The following is a 19,915-nucleotide window of genomic DNA, read 5'->3' on the forward strand; positions in this document are numbered from 1 at the left end:
AAAAAAGTTTGGGAACCACTGGGCTAGGCAATGGGGGTTAAGTGACTTACAGAATTAGGAAGTGTCTGAGGTCAAATTTGAACCCAGAACTTCCCATCCCTGAGTCTGGCTCTCAATCCACTGAGCTACCTACCTGCCCCCTCTTTTTTCTTTTTCTTCTTTCCTTTTTTTAAGAAGCACTAAATAGGATTCTCTAGACTTTCTTCGGAAACTCATTCTCCTGCAGCCTTCCCCCCTCCATCTATGTTTGTTTTCTCTCAGTTCATACATAACTCAGCCATAAGCTCCATAGCTTGTACCTGGTCTTTCTGTTGCTTATTTCTCTGGAGAACCAACAGGAAAAATGAAGGCCAGGAGAGTTACTGGAGCGAAGCCTGAAGGGAAAAGTGATGCCCACCCACTCTCATAAGGACAGTAGCTGTCTGGGCTGGATTTTTCAGTGTTTACTGGACAACTGTTAAGTTTTTGCTGGACTTGGGAACCGAGGAGCGAGGGAGTCCTTTAGCAAAGGGGGTGAGAGCTAACCAATCTCATTATTTAAAAGTGTGGATGGGGTGGATGAGGAGGTAATTAGCGGTGTGTGGGCGTGAAGGAAAGTTTAGGAGCCAAGAAAATTATCCACTCCTAAAGTGACACAGCAAGATCTTGGAGCTTAACTTCCTGGAGCAAGATCTGTTTAGTTGTGGGACTGGAGGAAAGCACACACGCACTCCCTCTTTAGCTGGGCTTCTCTTCTCATCACTCAGCAACGTTTTTGCCTCAGCATTTAGTCTCCCAGGAGAAAGGAGAAACATCCCTAGCGCATTCTCTGGCTCCCCTAGGCAGAGAGAGCAGTAGCAGAAAGAACGCGGTGCGAGAGTGAGGATGGCCGACGTGTTTAGCGGGCGGATCCTCGTCAACAAGGATGGAGACACCGTAGAGCCCGAGGAAGTGCTGCAGAATAAGGTGGTGGGATTGTACTTCTCCGCAGGCTGGTGCTCCCCTTGCAGGGACTTCACCCCGCTCCTCTGTGACTTCTATACTGAACTGGTGGAAGAGACCCATCCGCCTGCCCCCTTCGAAATAGTCTTCATCTCCTCCGACCGAACCCCGGAGGAGATGGTAGATTATATGCACGATATGCACGGGGAGTGGTTGGCCCTACCTTTTCACGACCCTTTCAAGCAGTGAGTAGGGGAAGGGAAAAGGGATTGGGGGGGTGGGGAGGAGGGCTCCCAACTCCACAAGAAAGAGATCGCTTTGTAATCCTATTTATGTAATCCTTCCTTTCCCATAAAAATCGAATAATTTAGAACCATGATACCCCTATCCTAGCTGATTCTTTTTTCGAGTACATATTATTTTCCTATTTAAGTGGTTAGCTCAGTTGCTTTTCTTAAACTTCTCCCTTACATACCTGTAAAAAGGAGTGCATGGGGTGGGGGGAAGAGTACTTGTCAGTTCTTTTAAGTCTGTTCACAATTACGTGTTAGAACTCTTATTGGACACTATCCAGTATTATCTTCCACTTTCTTGACTTAGTCTTCTAAGCAGCGTGAAAGAAAAGCAAATGAACACCAGCACAATAGCTGAAACTGAAGCTGGGATGGCTGGATTGTGAATACTTTGAATATGGAATAGGTAGATATTTATTGTAATGTAATAAACATCACCAGTCAAATATATCAGAAAATTTGTCATATGAAATCTGCCCAGAATAAATGATTTGTTTCTTGATGATTAACGATCTTCGGTTAGATGTATAGCTTGTTTTTTGTTTTTGTTTTTTTAATGAAACTTAAGATTTTTCCTTTGGAAAGGCAATATGGTGCTGCAGTAGTGTGCAGGATAGAATCGGGAATATTTGGGTTTATATCCCATTATAGACACAAGCTACAGGACTTTAGTTAGTTAACCTCTCGGTCTCCTTATCTGTAAAATGAGATTCCTCTAAGTTTTTTTACTTCTAAAGCTATGAACTCTGTGATCCAAGGAAAACCGAGAATCACATTCATCTCCACACATATTTGAAAAAACTATCAAAATGGCAATAACCTTGATATCAGAAAAATTTGGGAAAATACTGTTAAAATCCCTTAACCCAGTAAATGTAGAAGATTGTTTGTAGTACCATTTCTTTTTCCAATTTGATTTACTCACTAGGATATTTATGTTGCACTGCTTTTACTATACCTGTAGTCTGTGATTTTTGCAGTAAGTTTGTGATGCTGTGTAACAGGAAGAAGATAGACTAGAAAGTGGATGATTTGGAGTACTTTTTAGTGAGTATTTGTTAAATTTATTTTCAAGGAAGAGCTTTATTTCAAATTACAAACCTTCTTTGGCTCGTTAAATGATTATTGAAATTGTGTAGCTGAAAAAATTCACTATATGGTGGCTATCTTTTAGGGTGGTACTTGGGGAACAGAGATTTAGCTTATAAACCAAGTCTGCACTTAAAGCCTTTCCTGCTTGATTAAACCTACCAAAATTTGTTCTCAGTGGACCAAAAGTTTGAGAAACCTAGGTTACTTTGATGCATCAAAGTAGGACTTTTGCTATTTTTTTAATGTACCCGACACAATTAGGTAGGTGGAATTACATAAATTGTTAGTTTCTCTTATATTTATGTTTCTCCCTTTCTTTTTTCATTTTCTTTCCCTGTGCACTTAAGCATTTAGTTCTAAAACTTTCTTCTTTACCACCATTTTGTAGCAAGAATTTTCCAGAACCTTGTAAACTGGCACAGGTACACTTGTAGTTTATCCACTCAAGAGTATGATACACAATAGGTGATGGACTTGCATGTCTCACAATGTATGACATAAAAATATGTTTATGGTTTCTTCTCCTGTACTACATGACCAGTTTGGTTAGGATCAGGAAGGGCAGGTTTACAAAGCAGCTTTGGGTGAAATCAGATAGGACATCAAGGTAGATAAAGGAAAAGATTCATTTTTAGTAAAAAAGAAAAGATACTTAAGTTGTTACAAATGCTTTTAGCATAGCTTTTTATACCAGATGAAGGAACAATAAGGCCTGTTAAGCTCCTAATATATGCTTGATTAAAAAGGATAAGAAAAGTGGATTTGTTCCTGGGAACTATTTAACATTATATATAATTATCTTTTGTAACTGTAAAGGTGATTGCCGCAGCTAGGTGGCACAAAGGATAAAATGCCAAGCCTGGAATCAGGAAGACTCATTGTCTTTCTGAGTTCAAATCTGGATTACCTGTGTGACCTTGGACATTCAAACCTGTTTGCTTCAATTTCCTCATCAATAAAACGGATAAGGAAATGGCAAGCCATTCCAGTATCTTTGTCAAAAAAACCCCAAACAAGGTCACAAAGAGCTGGACACCACTAAAAACAACTGTACCACAAAAAGTGACTGGGGGAAAAGAGATACTGAAGGAGACATTCAATACATTCATTGTGTAAGAGGGAAATTTAGGTATTTTATAGATATATATTTAAAACGTGGCCACCAGGAATCAACAGTTCAGATTGATTCCGTAATTAAATCAGACCCAAGTCAGCATTGGATTTAGGCAAGTTTATTTACAACTAGGAAGGTAAAAGTATAGAAATAAAGAGAAAGGGAGAGGCTAGTCATGGCCTGGTCAGGCCTGGACGAGAGAGAAGGTTAAAAGGCTAAATAAATGAAGCTGCAAGCCACAAGGCCCAGCAACCCTGCTTAAGGCAGAGTTTGGAAGCGGCGTAGGTAGGCCAAGGAAGTCAGCCTAACTTACCCACGTGACAATACAGAGTAGAAGCTGTCTGTGGTCTCAGGAGAGGTCTGTCAGCACCAAGTTCAGGGCGGGAACTGCCTCCACAGGAAGTAACCAACTTACTTAAAGAGATAGTGTCTTTCGTCACTTCCTGTGGGTTTACCTCTAATTCAAGTGGACAAACGGCAGTCTCTACATTGATTTGGACTGCCCAAGGGGCAGTCCCTTGTTCTTAATTTGTTACTTATTGTCACGTGTGGGTAACTCGTCAAACTTCCCCACTAAGAAAGGTGAGGAATTACATCATTTCTACGGCTAGGATGAGTAGATTTTTTACTATGAATGGCTAGAGTTAATTCTATTTACACAATTGTCACACAGAAAAAGAAATATAACAATAAAAAGAGCACAAAATTGAATCAGTTATGTTCTCCCCAAAAACACATTTTGACACTTCCAACTTTACATTTTGGTAACTTCATTTTACTATACTCTTTCCTATGACTTTTTTCTTTTCTGTGTTCCTGTCAAGAAGATCTGATTTCAAATGTGACTTCACACATTTAGTAACTAGGAGACCTTGAGCAAGTCACTGAACTTTTGTTTACCTCAGTTTCCCCAACTATAAAAAAAAAAAACTCTACCTTGCACAGTTGCTGTGACAGATGAGATAATTAATGTTTGTAAAGTTCCCGGTACACAGTAGTCATTATATAAATGCCATCATGATCATTATTATTATTTCTCTTTCTTCTGATTCTTGGTTCATGAATCCAACTCCTCTTCACTCTTGTGTTCCTCATGAAGGGAAAACGTTTGAAGTACCTAGTCTGAACTCCCTCTTGTCTCAAACTGCCATGCAATTGCCTTTGTATATCATGTCCTATACTTCCTTATTTTCTGCTATTTCTGATATGCTTCACTTAGAAATAACAATTCATGAGGGAACAATGTTGTTGATTAGGAGTGACCCAGTGTCTCTAATTGTGAGGCCAAATTCTATTCCCTACCTTTAACTTTATTAGCCCCCATTCCAAAGTTCATTCAATACTCTCTCTCTCTCTGCCTTTATTCACCTCACTATTCTAGGTGTTGGCTGCTCCTAGGAAATGGGATGGCACAACACTCTCAGATAACTTAGCCTCCCAATGATCAAATCCTCCCATCTCAAGATCCTAATGTCCCAAATTTTCTCCAGGAAACTGCCCTTTAGTAGCACCCCATACCCTTCTCTGGGGCAAAATCTACTCCCTTAATCCCAATGTCACATCCCTTCTCCTCGAATACTTCCATTCCACACCCCCAATTTCTACTGAGATATTATAGAAATTGCTTTCTTGGCATTATTCACCTATAGATTTAGTAGGGATGCATCTTCTGTTGTTTTGCCTACTTCCAAATATTTATGCAATATATACTTCATACCACTGAGATTAGGGAATTCATCAATTCAGTTCTTACACCTTGATTTTCTTGAATCTTTCATTTCCCCTTAAATCTCTAACCATCTAGATCAGGGGTCGGCAACCTTTTGGCTGGGAGAGCCATAAAGGCCACATTTTTTAAAATGTAATTTCGTGAAAGCCATACAGTGCTCACAGTACGCGCTCCTGTAACAGCGCCTGAAAAAAAATTGACTTTATGGCTCCTGCAGAAAGAGCCATATCTGGCCCTCAAAAGAGCCAGATATGGCTCCAGAACCATATGTTGCCAACCCCTGATCTAGATAGTGGGAAGATGGTAGTGAATAGATAGATCCCTACAAGCATGCCAGTAAGTCTTTCAAAATGCCTCAGGATAAATACTGATGAGTAAAACAAAAAAAGAGACAGCTATAAGCCCGGTAGAAGGAAGAGTTCAAGCACTGCAAACCAGAGCAAGAGACAGGGGAAAACTAGCAACCATACAGATCATACCCCAGTCACTTCAGGAGAAAGGGCTCAGGACCCAGGTTGGGCTGTCCACAGCTATGCCTCTAAAGGAGACATAAAGAGACTAGCCTCTGTCTAAGGGCTGAGACATCTCACTTTCTGAACTACTGCAGAAGAGAGGACAGGAGCAGTGCCCAAACAGTCTGTGTCTAACCCAACATCTAGGCAATTCTTGCCCATTCTAGATCCCAGTCAACTGATCTAACCCAGAGGAAGAGATAGTGCAATCTCAGTGCCCAGAAACCTTTGTGCCTAGGAAGACCATGATTGAGCCACAGAAGGAGAAAATGAATCACTCACATGGTCTTGCAGGAGGACTGCTGAAGTGGAGGATGGGCACTTAATGGTAGCCCCTCTGTCTAGGATTAGGTTTAAACAGAACATGTCCACATCATCCAAAGTACAAGAGGGAGCAGAGTCTGACCTGAATACAAAGCCCCAATACAGAAATTGAAGTTGGAGATTGAAGTAAACAGAAGAAAATGCTAGTTACAAAAAAGAAGTACATTGGACTGAGAGAAGCCGCAAGAAAAAAGTAAGTCCATAAAAAATGGACAGATAACCTCAGAAGTAATTGGGAAAAATAAAATAAGAGACACAAATTTTAATGTTAGAAGAAACGATAGCTAGGATAGGAAAGAAAGACAAGGAAAATTAATAACTTAGAATAGAAAATGTTACCTTACTCAAAAACTGAACTCCCTAGAAATGAGAAATGGCCAAATAGAAAGCAACAATTCTACCAGACAACAAGGTATATTAAAACAAAAATCAACGACTAAAACTTTCAAAACTAGGAAAAGATAAAGCATAGATGTTAAAAAAATAACTAACCTGCAAAATAGATCAATAAGAAGTAATCTAAGAATCTATCTGACCTAAAAAAAAACAAAAAACAAGATATTCTATTACCAGAAATCATCAATAAACCTGTCTAGTCCAAAGAATGACTATAGAAGGCAAGATCTCAAAACCCCTATTTCTCCTATCCTTCCCACCCCATATTCAATTTTTTTTTAATTGCTAAGACCTGTTGATTTCACTTTTGCGTTATCTCTTGAATATGCCATCTTTTCTCCTCTGACACTGCCACCCCTAAGGTACAGGCCTGCTTCACCTCAGGCCTGGACTATTGCAATAGATTCCTAGTAGTTTTGCCTACTTCATGTCTCTCCCTACTCCTGTCCATCCTTCTTTCAGCCACTAAGATGATTTTCCTAAAGTGCAGATCTAACCACTTCCTTACTCAGTAAATGCCAGTGACTCTTTCTTGCTTTCAGGATAAGATACAGAATCTTCTGTCTTTCAAAGCCCTTCATAGCTGGATGTCCTCCCATTCTTCCGGTCTTCTTGTACCTTAGGACTCTAGTTCTCTACCATATACTTTGTATTCTAGTGACACTGGCTTCATAGCTGTAACATGAACAAGACACTTAATTTCTTGAGTCTGAATTTTCCTTTTCTTTTTTTTTTTTTAAACCCTTATATTCCATCTTAGAATTGATACTATATATTGATTCCAAGGCAGAAGGGTTGTAAGGGCTAGGCACGGGGGGTTAAGTGATTTGCCCAGGATCACACAGCTAGAAGTGTTCAAAGCCAGATTTTAACCAAGGACCTCACATCTCTAGGTGAGGCTCTCAGTCCACTGAGACACCTAGCTGTATTCTTGGTATTTTTTTGGAATGTTCTCCCTCTTCATCTCTGCCTTCTGGCTTGTCTGGCTTCTTTTGATTCCCAGCTGAAAACTTTCTTCCCCTCCTGAAATCGGTGAATGTGTATTACTTATTAATATTCTTTTTGGCAGTTTGAAGTATTTTTAATTTGACCCAGAAGCTCTGGATTTTGCCTATGATGCTCCTGGGAAGTTCCATTTTAGGTCTGCTTTTGGATGACTTCTATAGGAAGCCATTCATTCTACTACCTTTCTGCTGTTGATTCTTTCCTGTTTATCTTGCAAATTGCTTTTTTGTACATATTTGTTAGCATATTCTCTCCCACATTAGATTATACATGGACAGTCTGTTTTGCTTTCTTTGTATCTCTAGTACTTAGCAGAGAACCTGGCAAATAGTAGGCATAAATAAATGTTTATCAACTGATTAACAAAGAAAAAAAAATCCATTGGTCATCCAAAAGCAGACCTAAAATGGAACTTCCCAGGAACATCATAGTCAAAATCCAGAGCTTCTGGGTCAAATTAAAAATACTTCAAACTGCCAAAAAGAATATTAATAAATAATACACATTCGATGATTTCAGGAGGGGAAGAAAGTAAAACCCAATTAATCCCATTCAGAACTAGATTAATGTAATGAAATTTAAACAAGAACTAAGTTAGAAACCTAAACAGAATTTTAGAAAAGTTAGAGTTGAAGGACTTGTGTATTAAAAAATGTAGCATTTGGTGTTGGGATTTTGTTATACCAAAGAACTGGAAATTGACAGGAGAGGGGAGAATACTTGTCAATTATGGAATGGCTAAGTAAATGATAACATATATAATGTTATTGTCCATAAGAAAGAATGAAAAGGATGGTTTCAGTGGCAGAATGGGATATTTTTTGGATATAATCAATTTGAAATTTTGTTTTCCTTTGCTGTATATATAGTTGTTACCATGGTTTTGTTTCTACATTGATATTTCTGCCTTAAAGGAATGGTGAAGATTACACCATGATTGTGGCTGCTTCTCATTCCCCAGTGATGGGAAACTTTTATTTTAAAGTTATATGATTCCAACGATAGGTTGCCAGTATGATCTGAGATTTGTCCTAGGACCCTAGAGTTAAAAAACAGTCTCCAGCAATAAATATTTGTTAAGTGTCTACTTATACAAATTAAAATTTCAAATAAGATATAATTCTTGACCTCCTGGAGTTTAGCATCTAGGAAAGAGATGAGATACCAACCCATCAAGGCATAATCAGGCGTGTGTTAGCAAATGTGTATGAATCAGGCCTCTAAAAATGCAGGACACACTTTTAAGTTTAATCTGCTTTATTGCCATTTTCTCCATCATTTTAAAAAAGATAGAAAATCAACAAAACAATAAATTGAGTCCTGATTTGTATTGTTTGCTGATTTCCAAGATGTAAATGCTTACACTGAGAATTAACCATCACCTTCCAGGAGCTGGTATGAGCTGACTATTACATAATAAGTAATGTAGAGATGTACAAAAACAAAGTACAATGTGAAGTTTGAGGAGCTTATTTAAAGATCAAATGAGATAATGAATCTAAAGTGCTTTGAAATCCTTAATAACACATGTTAATAAGCATTACCTTTTCTTGTTACTTCAGATTCAGAGGACAGGGGTCAAGAAAGGTTTCATGACTTCAGTGAGGAATTTAACTCAAAAAAATGTATTCAATAGACCAAGGAAGAAAAGGGACTAACAGCTTGAGCAAATGCACTGAGGTGTATGGGTATAGTGCATACTTAGTTTGGAGCAGAGAATGTGTGGAGAGGATAGACTAGAAAGTTACACGTGGGAAGCCAATAAGAGAATAGATAAAAATCTGAGACTCCTCTTTTGACCCCTTTTGTGATCCTTGTGATTTCTTGTTGAAAAGTATTGTGGCCTTATTGAAAAGCTTTAAGTTCCTAGCAAACCTGATTTAAAGGGTTAACACTATTCCCCTTTGACCAGGAATGCAGCTGCCTGATATAGCCAAGGCCAAAACCTTAGCAGGGGCAATTTGACCCTGGGAGGAATACTCCCCAACTTGGCTTTCTGATAAGAATCCAGTCAAAATTCAGCCTTGGCCTTGGTCTGTTCTGAAGCCAATGAGACTTTTTGTGTTTTGGTATGACATAGTTTGTAATTTCTGTGCATCTGCAAAGTTTCGGGGGGGGGGGTTCTTTTGTGTGAAATGAGTCTTGAAACATATATAATAAACTTCATGCTCCTGGAGACAGAGCTGGAAGCATGAGGTAAAAGATCTGGGTGTCCCATTATTTCCTTATCAACTAAACTGTCCTTATCAGATTATCAGAGATGATAAAGAGATCTCACAGTTATATTCAGACTAACTTGTGCAAAAGGACAGAAAAAAAGCCGAGGAGTTGAATTTTCCTTTATATACATAATGAGGAGCCACTAGAGATCTTTATGTAGGGGAGTGGTATGGCAATATTTATACATAAGGAGCACTAGTCTGAGAATTTACATGAATTATGACTTGGAGGCATAAAAGAGAGCTGTAAAAATACAAGAAGTGGCTCTTGTAGAAGTCCATTTGGGTGATAATGAGAGTGTGACAGTGAGAAAGGAGAAAAAGGGAGAGCTACTCAATGCTGCTGAAGTCACTGACTGAGTCTATTAACGAATTTATAGATTTTCATCACAATGGGTGTTCAGTGTTTCATGGCAAAACTTTATTCTTTTTTAAAATATTATTTTTTCCAATTACACATAAAATACTTTTTAGATTCATTTTTTAAAAATTTGAGTTCTAAATTCCCTTCCTCCCTCCCTGCCCTCCTCCTTCATTCAGAAGGCAATTTTATATAGGTTATACATATGCAGTCATGCAAAATGTATTTCCCATATTTGCCAGATTGTGAAAGAAAACAGAAAAAAAAAACAAGAAAAATAAAGAAAGTAATAACAAAAGTAGGCTTTAATCTGCAGTCAGACACCATCAGTTCATTCTCTGGAGATTTTTCATCATAAATCCTAGATCACTGTATTACCGAGAATAGTTGTCATTCACAGTTGATCATTATAGAGTATTGCTGTTACTATGTATAATATTCTCTTGGATTATATATAATGCTCACTTTGTATCAGTTAAGTGTAAATCAGTCCAGATTTTTCTGAGAGCATCTTGTTCATCCTTTCTTATAGCATAATAGTATTCTGTCACTATCATATATCACAACTTGATCAGCCATTCCCAATTTTTTTTTTATCATTTTTTTTTTAAACCCTTGTACCTCGGTGTATTGTCTCATAGGTGGAAGAGTGGTAAGGGTGGGCAATGGGGGTCAAGTGATTTGCCCAGGGTCACACAGCTGGGAAGTGGCTGAGGCCAAGTTTGAACCTAGGACCTCCTGTCTCTAGGCCCGACTCTCACTCCACTGAGCTACCCAGCTGCCCCCAGCCATTCCCAATTTGATGGACATCCCCTCAATTTCCAGGTCTTTGCTACCTCAAAAAGAGTGGCTATAAATATTTTTGTACATAAAAGAACATAGGTTCTTTTTTTTAAATCTCTTTGAGATGCAGATCTAGTAGTAGTATTATTGGTAGTAACCACTATATAAACTTTACTTTAGTGATTTTTAGAGAATACAGTAGTTCCAAATTGATTTTCCAAATGGTTGGACAAATGTATCTTTCTACCAATAAACATCAAGGTGCTTGTTCTCTGAGGTCCCTCCAACAATGATCATTTTCCTCTTTTTGTTATCTTTACCAATACGATGAATGTAAGATACATCCTCAGAGTTGTTTTTATTTACATTTTTTTAAGCATTAGTGATTTGGAACATTTTCTCATGTAGTTACTCATAGCTTGAATTTCTTCAATTAAAAACTGCCTATTCATGTCCTTTGACAGGTTCTTTCTAGGGACTGATTTTTATTTTTATATATTTCTATCAAATCTCTCTTTTGGATATGAAACTTTTACCAGGAAAATTTGCTACAAGTTATTTTCCCAGTTAATTATTAATTCTTAGAATTCTAATTTCATTGTCTGCAAAAAATTCCATTTTTTCATAATTGATTCCATTTTATCTTCTATGAGGAACTCTCTTTTCCCCACTTCCCCGTCTTCTATCAATGTCTGCTGCCAATCTCTTTACTGTTACTTTATTTTTTCACATGGTAAAGTGGACTTCTCCTTATTAAAGCTAACCCTTCTACCTATCCAAGTGATCCCAGTCTATCCCATCTCCTCCAACAGATCCTCCCCACTCCCTTCATCCTCACTCTCTCATTTAATTTCAATATCTTCCCTCTACTAGTGCTTTTCATACTGCCTACAAATATACCCAGATCTCCAAACTTTCATTTGATCTTTCAGTCCCTACAAATTATTGCCCTACTTCTCTTCTTCTCTTTGTGGCTAAACACCCCCAAAAGATTCTCTACAATACAATTCTCCACTTTCTCTTCTCTCACTCTCTTCTTAACCCTTTACAAAAGGCTTCTGATTTTATCTTTCCACCTAAATTATCTCCTAATTGCCAAATCCAATGGCCTTTTCTCAGTCCTTATTCTCCTTGACCTCTTTGAAGACTTTGACATAGTTGATCACTCTCTGCACCAGGGGTCGGCAACCTTTTTGGCTATGAGAGCCATAAATGCCACATTTTTTAAAATGTGATTTTGTGAGAGCCATACAGTGCTCACAATGCACGCTCCTGTAACAGCACCTGAAAAAAAATTGACTTTATGGCTCCTGCAGAAAAATCCATATCTGGCCCTTGAAAGAGCCAGATATGACTCGAGAACCATACATTGCCAACCCCTGCTCTGTACTGATGTCTTGTCTTCTCCCTAGCTTTTCAAGAACCCTGCTCTCTCCTGGTTTTCCTCCTTCCTTTCTGACTACTCCATCTCTATCTCCTTTGAAAGATCCTCTTCTAAATCATGCCTTCTTGCCATAGGTGTCCTTCAAGGTTATGTCCTGAGTCCTCTTCTCTTCTCTCTGGATACTACTTCACTAGGTGATCTTATCAACTCCCAGAAATTTAATTACTACATGCTGATAATTCTAAAATCTACCTTTCCGGTCTCAATCTCTTTCAGACATTTCAAATTGGATGTCTAGATCTTATGCAAAATAAAATAAAACAAAAAAGTAGATAACCCTTTCCTCCTCCTATCTTCCTTATCACTGCCCAGGGCAACACCATCCTCCAAGTTCCTCAAACTTAAAACTAAACAGTCATCCTAGTGTCCTCACTATCTCTCCATATTCCTCATATTCAAGATGTTGCCAAGGCCTGCTGATTACACCTTAGCAACACCTCTTGAATATCCCTTCTTCTTTCCTTTGGCTTTGCTACCACTCTAATGCAAACCCTCATCACTACACATCTGGTTCCTTGCAGTAGATTACCTATGAATCTGCCTGCTTCATATTTCCCCACTCCAGTCTGTTCTCAGTTTACTCACTAAAGTGATTTTCCTAAAACACAGATCTGATCATGTCACACCCTCTCCCCACCCCACCTCGTTCTTTTTGCCTCCAGGAGCAAATATAAAATTTTCTTCTTGGTATTTAAAAGCCCTTCATAATCTAGCTCCTTCAGCTTTCCAATTTTCTTACTTCTTACTCCACAACATATACTCTTCAATTCAGTGGCACTGGACTCCTGGCTATTTCAAGAATAAGACATTACATCTTTCAGCTCTGGGTATTTTCTGTCTTCCTCAATGACTGGAACACTCTCCCTCCTCTGCTCTGACTGTTGACCTCCCTGGCTTCCTGCAAAGTCTCAACTAAAATACTGTCTTCTACAGGAAACCTTGCCCAACTAACTCTTTTTTTTTTTTTTAAACCCTTAACTTCTGTGTATTGACTTATAGGTGGAAGAGTGGTAAGGGTAGGCAATGGGGGTCAAGTGACTTGCCCAGGGTCACACAGCTGGGAAGCGTCTGAGGCTGGATTTGAACCTAGGACCTCCCATCTCTAGGCCTGGCTCTCAATCCACTGAGCTACCCAGCTGCCCCCCCAGCTAACTCTTAACTCTATAACCTTTCTCTCTTAATTATTTCCTATTTATCCTGTATTTGTTTCTATCATTTCCCCTATTAGATTGTAAATTCCTTGAGGTTAGGGAATATTTTTTGCCTCTCATATTCCCAGTTCTTACCACAGTTCCTGGCATATAGTAAGTAATTGATGAATTTAATTGAATACAATAATAATTAACATTTATATAGCATTTCATGGTTTATGAAGTGCTCTACATATTTCTCATTTGATGCTCACAATAACTATATTAGAGAGATGCTATTTATTATGCACATTTTACAAATGAGGATACTGAGGCAGAAAGAAGTTGTGACTTGCCTTGATCCCACAGGTAGTATTTGAAGCAGATTTCAAACTTAGATCTTTTACTCCCTAAGTCTAATACTCTAACAACTTCACTACCTAGTCACTTCAATGAACACCTCTACCTCTTATTTAGTTAGTAGTTCTTTATCTAACCAGTTATGAAAGATAGCTCCTCTATTTTTTTTCTTTTATGGTATGAACTATGTATCAATTTGGAGCTTCTGTACTATATGTAAAAAATACTGGTCTAAATTTAACTCCTCTTAAAATATAGTTTTCCGTGGAACTTTGCTATTAATGTTATTACGACAATTATTAGTATAAAACCAATAGTATTCATTATATGAGAAACCTTTTTTTTTTTTTTTCAAAAAGGGAAATCCTGTCTCAGTAGTTGCTCTACTTGAGTTTATCAGATCCTAATTTACTATTTCAGAGTGTTTTGTTTTTGTTTTTTAGTTCTATAAAGTCACCCTATGATAGTTTGATATGGAACTAAATCTATAACATAATTTTAGTATCATGATTTTTATGTTTGCACAATGCTACCATGTATGTAATTAATATTTCTCCAAATAATTATCTTTATTTCTATAAAGAATGTTTCATAATTGTATTAATATAAATTCTAAATATTATCTTAGAGTTCAACTTCTAGTTATGTGGTACCTTTTGTAGTTTCCTTTTCTATATCCTTTTGGAGTCTGTTCATTATATAAAGAGAGACTGATGCTTTTTATGAGTTCATTGATACATTACTGTTATTTATTTTAATTAGTATTTTGTCTCTAGTTCTCTAAGTATACTACATAATATTCAAATAACAATAATTTTGTTTCTTCTTTATGTCTGCTTACTCCTTCATTTTAAAATCTTTTCTCATTGTTCCTGATCCTAGAATTATGGAAAAGAACTATGTAAGGGGGCATCTAGGTGATTCAGTGGATAGAGAGCTGGGCTTATAGATGGAGTATCTGGGTTCAAATCTGGATGCAGACATTTCTTAGCTATTGTAAGAAATAAAGAAGTCTCTGAGCCATCATTCTGGGCTGAAAATATTCACCTTTTATTTGTGGGTGAAATAGATTTTGAGGTCTCACCACATTCATCCTGTGGCAAAGACATCTCTTGGATGTTCACAGTTTTTTTTATAGACTTTTAACAGTTAATTAACATAAGTGATTAAATATGTCAAATGTATAGAATATGTTACTAAAGTTTAGGAAATAGTTACTAAGAGAGTTAATAGTTCCAATACAAGATTTAAAACAGGAAGCCCCTATTTGCTTTTATCCTTCTGCTGATTTAGCACCAATTAAGAATTGTTTGGACATCAGAAAGATTTACAAAGATCAGGGTGTCTGTTAAATGTATCAGTCTTTTAGAGTGCATGGTTCATGGTATGACACAAGTACCATTCATAATTGCAGTTTGAAAGTAACAATAACAGAAAATATGGGAACGAATCTGATTAGGTTATAATTTTCAGGCATCTCTAATTGAGAGTACGTACAAATAGACTAACATAATTAGACAACTCACTCTTAAAGATAAACCAAAGGTAACTCTCTGAGCCATAAACTCTTGAGGAACCTATATTGAAAATAAATCCTTCACAAAAGCAAACACCATCTTGTCCTTGTAATAAGTTTCTAATTTCTACTACTGATTCAATGATTGTTTCTGTTATCTTTATCAGGAATTAGGATTCAGTTAAGCTGTGCATTTTACACTCTAAAGTTGATAACAGAAACTCAATTTTATTGGTAGCTATAATATTCTAATATCCCACACTATATCTATCTTTTCTACTTTACTTTGGTTAACATTACATTATCATAATTGATATCTTTTATGTCCAACTCTTTCTTCCATCCTAACTGCAGTTATCTACCTAAAGGATTATATGTGATTCCTTGTTCTATATCACTAATATAAAAATAATAAAGGCAATTTCCTTTTCATTGTGTGACCCTGAGCAAGTCACTTGAACTCCCATTGCCTAGCCCTTTCTGCTCTTCTGCCTTGGAACCAATACTTAGTATTTACTCTAAGATAGAAGAGGAAGTGATGACAATCTACCATACCCCATACCCTCTCTGATTTTTTTTTCTTATGGAGATTCTGAATGTATGGATTTGAGAGATTAGAGTAAACATGGAACAAAGGGTAGACTGAGCTATGGCAAAGAAGAGAGATACTACAGAGAATCCTTGACTCTGAGGAAGAGAATCCTGGATGAGGGAAAATCCCAAGAAAAGGTTGTCATTTTCCTCAACTTCACCTAAAGCCATCTTTCCATGGATGCTATTTCATTACCTAAATGTTTCCAGTGAACTGAATTTTGCCTCAATTATATAGAGGTCAGGAACTAACTATAGATAGAAATAAAATTAAGGTAAGAGAAGCCTTGATGTTTGAATTTTTCCCAACTGGGGACTCAGAGTGATAGTTACTGAACTCAGAATTTTTTATCTTAAATTAATCTTCTTAAATCAAAGAGGAAAAAAAATTGGACCTTAGAGGGCAATATATTGTCCCCAGGCTTTAAATGAACTAATTATTGTGGTAAGGTATTACGTTTTCTTTTTTTCTTTTTCCTTTATTTTTACTTCCACTGTGAAAAGGAAATTGCCTTTATTATTTTTACATCAGTGATTATAAAACAAGAAATCACATATTTACGTAGGTAATTGCAGCTATGATTTTAGAAAGTGTAAGATATCAACTATAACAATGTAATATTAATCATAGTAGTAGAAAAGATAGGTATAGTATAGATTATTAGAATATTATAGCTACCAATAAAATTAAGAGTTTCCGTTATTTACTTTAGAATGTTAAGTTCACAGCTTGAATGAATACTGATTCCTGGTAAAGATAACAGAAACAGTCATTGAATCAGTAGTAGAAATTGGGAATTTATTATAAGATGGTATTTGTGAAGGGTTTATATTCACTATAGGTTCCTCAGAGTTTATGGCTCAGAGAGGTACCTTTGGTTTATCTTTAAGAGTGAATTGTCTGATTATGTTAGTCTATTTGTACTATCAATTAGAGATGATTGAAAATTGTATCCTGATCAGATTCATTCTCATATTTTCTATTATTGTTACTTTCAAACTGCAATTTTGAATGGCGCTTATGTCATAACATGAACCATACACTCTAGAGATTGAGACAGTTAGCAGAGGCCCTGATATTTGTAAATCTTTCTGATGTCTAAACAAGAAGTCTTAATTGGTGCTAAATCACCAGAAGGATAAGAGCAAATGGGGGCTGCTGTTTTAAATCTTGTATTGGAAATTATTAACTCTCTTAGTAAATATTTCCTTTTTAGTAGCATATTCTATACATTTGATTTATTGACTGTCAAAAGCCTATAAAACAGACTATTGTACATCTGAATGGGGTCTTTGCCATAGACTGGGTGTGGTGAGACCTCCAGCTTTAATTTCTACAATTAAAGTCTGGATCTTCATCTCAGGATGATGGTCCAGAGATTTCTTGATTTCTTACAACTGGAATAGGCAGAGAAACCATCTAGCAAGGTATTGCAGTAGTACTCCAGGTATGAGTTGATAAAGGCCTATAATAGGGTTGTAGGAGGGGAGGGTACATATATAAGTGATTTCGTGAAACTAGAATCAATAGGACTTGACAACAGACCAGGTATAGCAGGGTGAGAAAGAGTGAGGAGTCCAGGATGTTTATTAGGTTTTGAGCCAGGATAACTGAAAGGATGGGACTTCCCTTCCCAGTATTGGGGAAGTAAGAAAGGAGGCAGGTCTTAGCAAGGAAGATAATGATTTTGGTTTTGGATGTAATGAATTTAAGCTGTTTTCTGTACATCTAATCCAAAATATTTTCAGCAGATGTAAAGACTAGAAGATAGGGAAGAAGTTAGGGCTGGATGAGTAGGGTTTTTTGTTTTGTTTTTTTATTAAATTTTAAATTCATTTATTTATTTAATTCATTTAGAATATTTTTCCATGGTTACATGATTCATATTCTTTCCCTCCTCTCTTCTTTCCCCCCTCCCATAGCCAATGAGCAATTCAACTGGGTTTTACATATATCATTGATCAAGATCTATTTCCATTATTATTAGTATTTGCAATAGAGTAATCATTTAGAGTCTACTTCCCCAATCATATGGATAAGTAGTTCTGAGAATCATCAACATGGAGATAATTCAATTTATGGGAGCAGATCAGATCACCAAGTGAAATAGAAGAAAAGGGAAAGAAGAAAGGGTAGAACCTTGAGGATTACTCAGGATCAGTAGGCAAGACCAGGATGAAATCCTGGCAAAAGAGACTGAGAAGTGTTTAGACAGGTAGAAATTATTTCATTTGATTTTTATTATAACCCTGTGAGGTGAGTGTTCTTATCCCCCTTTTATACATGGGAATATGATCTGAAAGAAGTTAAGTGACATGCCCAAGGTCCAACAGTAAGGGTCTGAGGCAGAATTAGAACTCCAGTCTTTCTGAGTCCAAGCCTAGCACATCTTTTATGTTATATCACCTCTTTATAACTTACTTTATTATCTCTTTCTCACATTTTAAACAAATCTAAATCAGAGAAGAAAAAAAGATACCAGCATATTTTGATGGATACTCAATAGTTCTGTCAACCATGGATAAGAGGTCTCTTTTACAAGTGCAAAGCTTACTGTCAAATCTTTTCCCTACCAGCCAAAAATAGTGCTTGAAATTCCTGCAGTTAAAATCACTCCTTTAGGAAATGATATTGGTAATTCTTTGGCTTTCTCTAGAGAACTACTTTAATTTTTATTTTAGTATCTTACCTACCTATGATACTATCTTAACCTATTAACTCATTAATCCCTTTAATATATGAAAATGAAATGAATAATCAGATCAGGTCACTATCATGTATTTATTCAGTTTTCCCCAAACATTTATTAATTGCCTACACTATGTGGGCACAGTGCTGCAGAGATTTAAGAAAAAATATCTTTAAGAAGTTTACATTCTACCTAGGAGTTTCTATTTTATTAAAGTATCATTTAGTGGAAGAAAGGCCCTAGTGGAATAGGAAATAAGACAGTCAGATTTCATATGAATAAAGGATTTAAAGGATTTGGAATAATCTACCATACCTGAGAAGAGTAAGCATAGATGAAACATCCCAGTGGAAAGCAAAAGAAAGGCATAAAGAAGGACCAAATCCTAGAGCCAGAAAGTTTCACTTATTGCTAAGTAGGAATCCCTCCTAGAACAGAGCATTTTCAACAAATAGTCCTTTAATTCTGCCTGAATAACTAAAGTATGAATAATTCATTATCTCATAAAGGTGTCCATTATACTTTGGAATAGCTCTAATTGTTAGAAATTTTTTTTATATTGAGGAGAAATCTATGTCTCTGCAATTTCCACCCAATGGTGTGCTGTCTAAAGCCAAACAGAAGAAATCTAATCCTTTTTGAACATGCCACCACACTATACAATGTTCATTTCTCCAGTTTTCCAATTCTTTTAAATAATTAAGAAATGGTATGTTTTTAAGTCTCCTCATCATTCTGATTATTTTACTCTAGAAATGCTCAAGTTTGTCAGACACCAAAAATATGATACCTTGAGGTGACAGAGTACTCTAGATATAGTCAAGAAACAATAGAAGGATCAGCTTTCATTACCTGGATGCTATACCCTCAGATTATGTTAACTTTTTAAATTCTCATGCCACCTTATATAAAAAGAATGGCTATTGTGTTGTGTTTGTGCATATGCATAGTTACACACACATATACACCCAAAACATACTATCTAAATCTTTATTGCTAGTTTAAAATCTATTATTAATTGGGTAGGGATAAACAGAAAAAGAGTGGAAAGTAGTGACTCAGGCAAATTTATCCTTCCTATTTTAGGCTCAGGACAGCCTTGAGAGTAACAGATGGAATAAATCAGATTACTTTATAGACTAAAGCCCCTGAAATCAGGTAACACTGGGCAGGGATGAGGATTTCCTTAATCTGGTATGAAAGGAGAGAAATAATCTCTCTGAAGGTTAGTGGGGGAAAAATTCCATCAGAAGAATTATCACTTTAACTAAATGACAAAGTTAGAATGAAGTCTGATAACTTCCTGTTGGAGAATAATAGAAAATATTACATAGAAAAGAGTAAAACATACATATATTGCTTCAGTACTAATGGTAATAATTCCTCAAATTAATTTAGAATTAAGTTAAATCATTAAAAATACATCACTTTCACA

The 19,915-nt window shown here is 36.6% G+C and overlaps 1 protein-coding gene across 1 annotated transcript in view; it reads left to right on the forward strand.

Moving 5' to 3' along the window:
• Window positions 1–864: 864 nt before the first annotated feature.
• NXNL2 (nucleoredoxin like 2) overlaps window positions 865–19,915 on the forward strand; it is a 37,322-nt gene continuing 18,271 nt past the window's right edge. Inside the window, exon 1 of the mRNA XM_044680003.1 lies at window positions 865–1,166. Within this exon, the coding sequence (XP_044535938.1) occupies window positions 865–1,166 (302 nt within the window). The remainder of the gene's footprint in view (window positions 1,167–19,915) is intronic.

This window comes from Gracilinanus agilis, chromosome 1, assembly GCF_016433145.1.
Source record: "Gracilinanus agilis isolate LMUSP501 chromosome 1, AgileGrace, whole genome shotgun sequence".
Lineage (NCBI taxonomy): Eukaryota > Metazoa > Chordata > Mammalia > Didelphimorphia > Didelphidae > Gracilinanus > Gracilinanus agilis.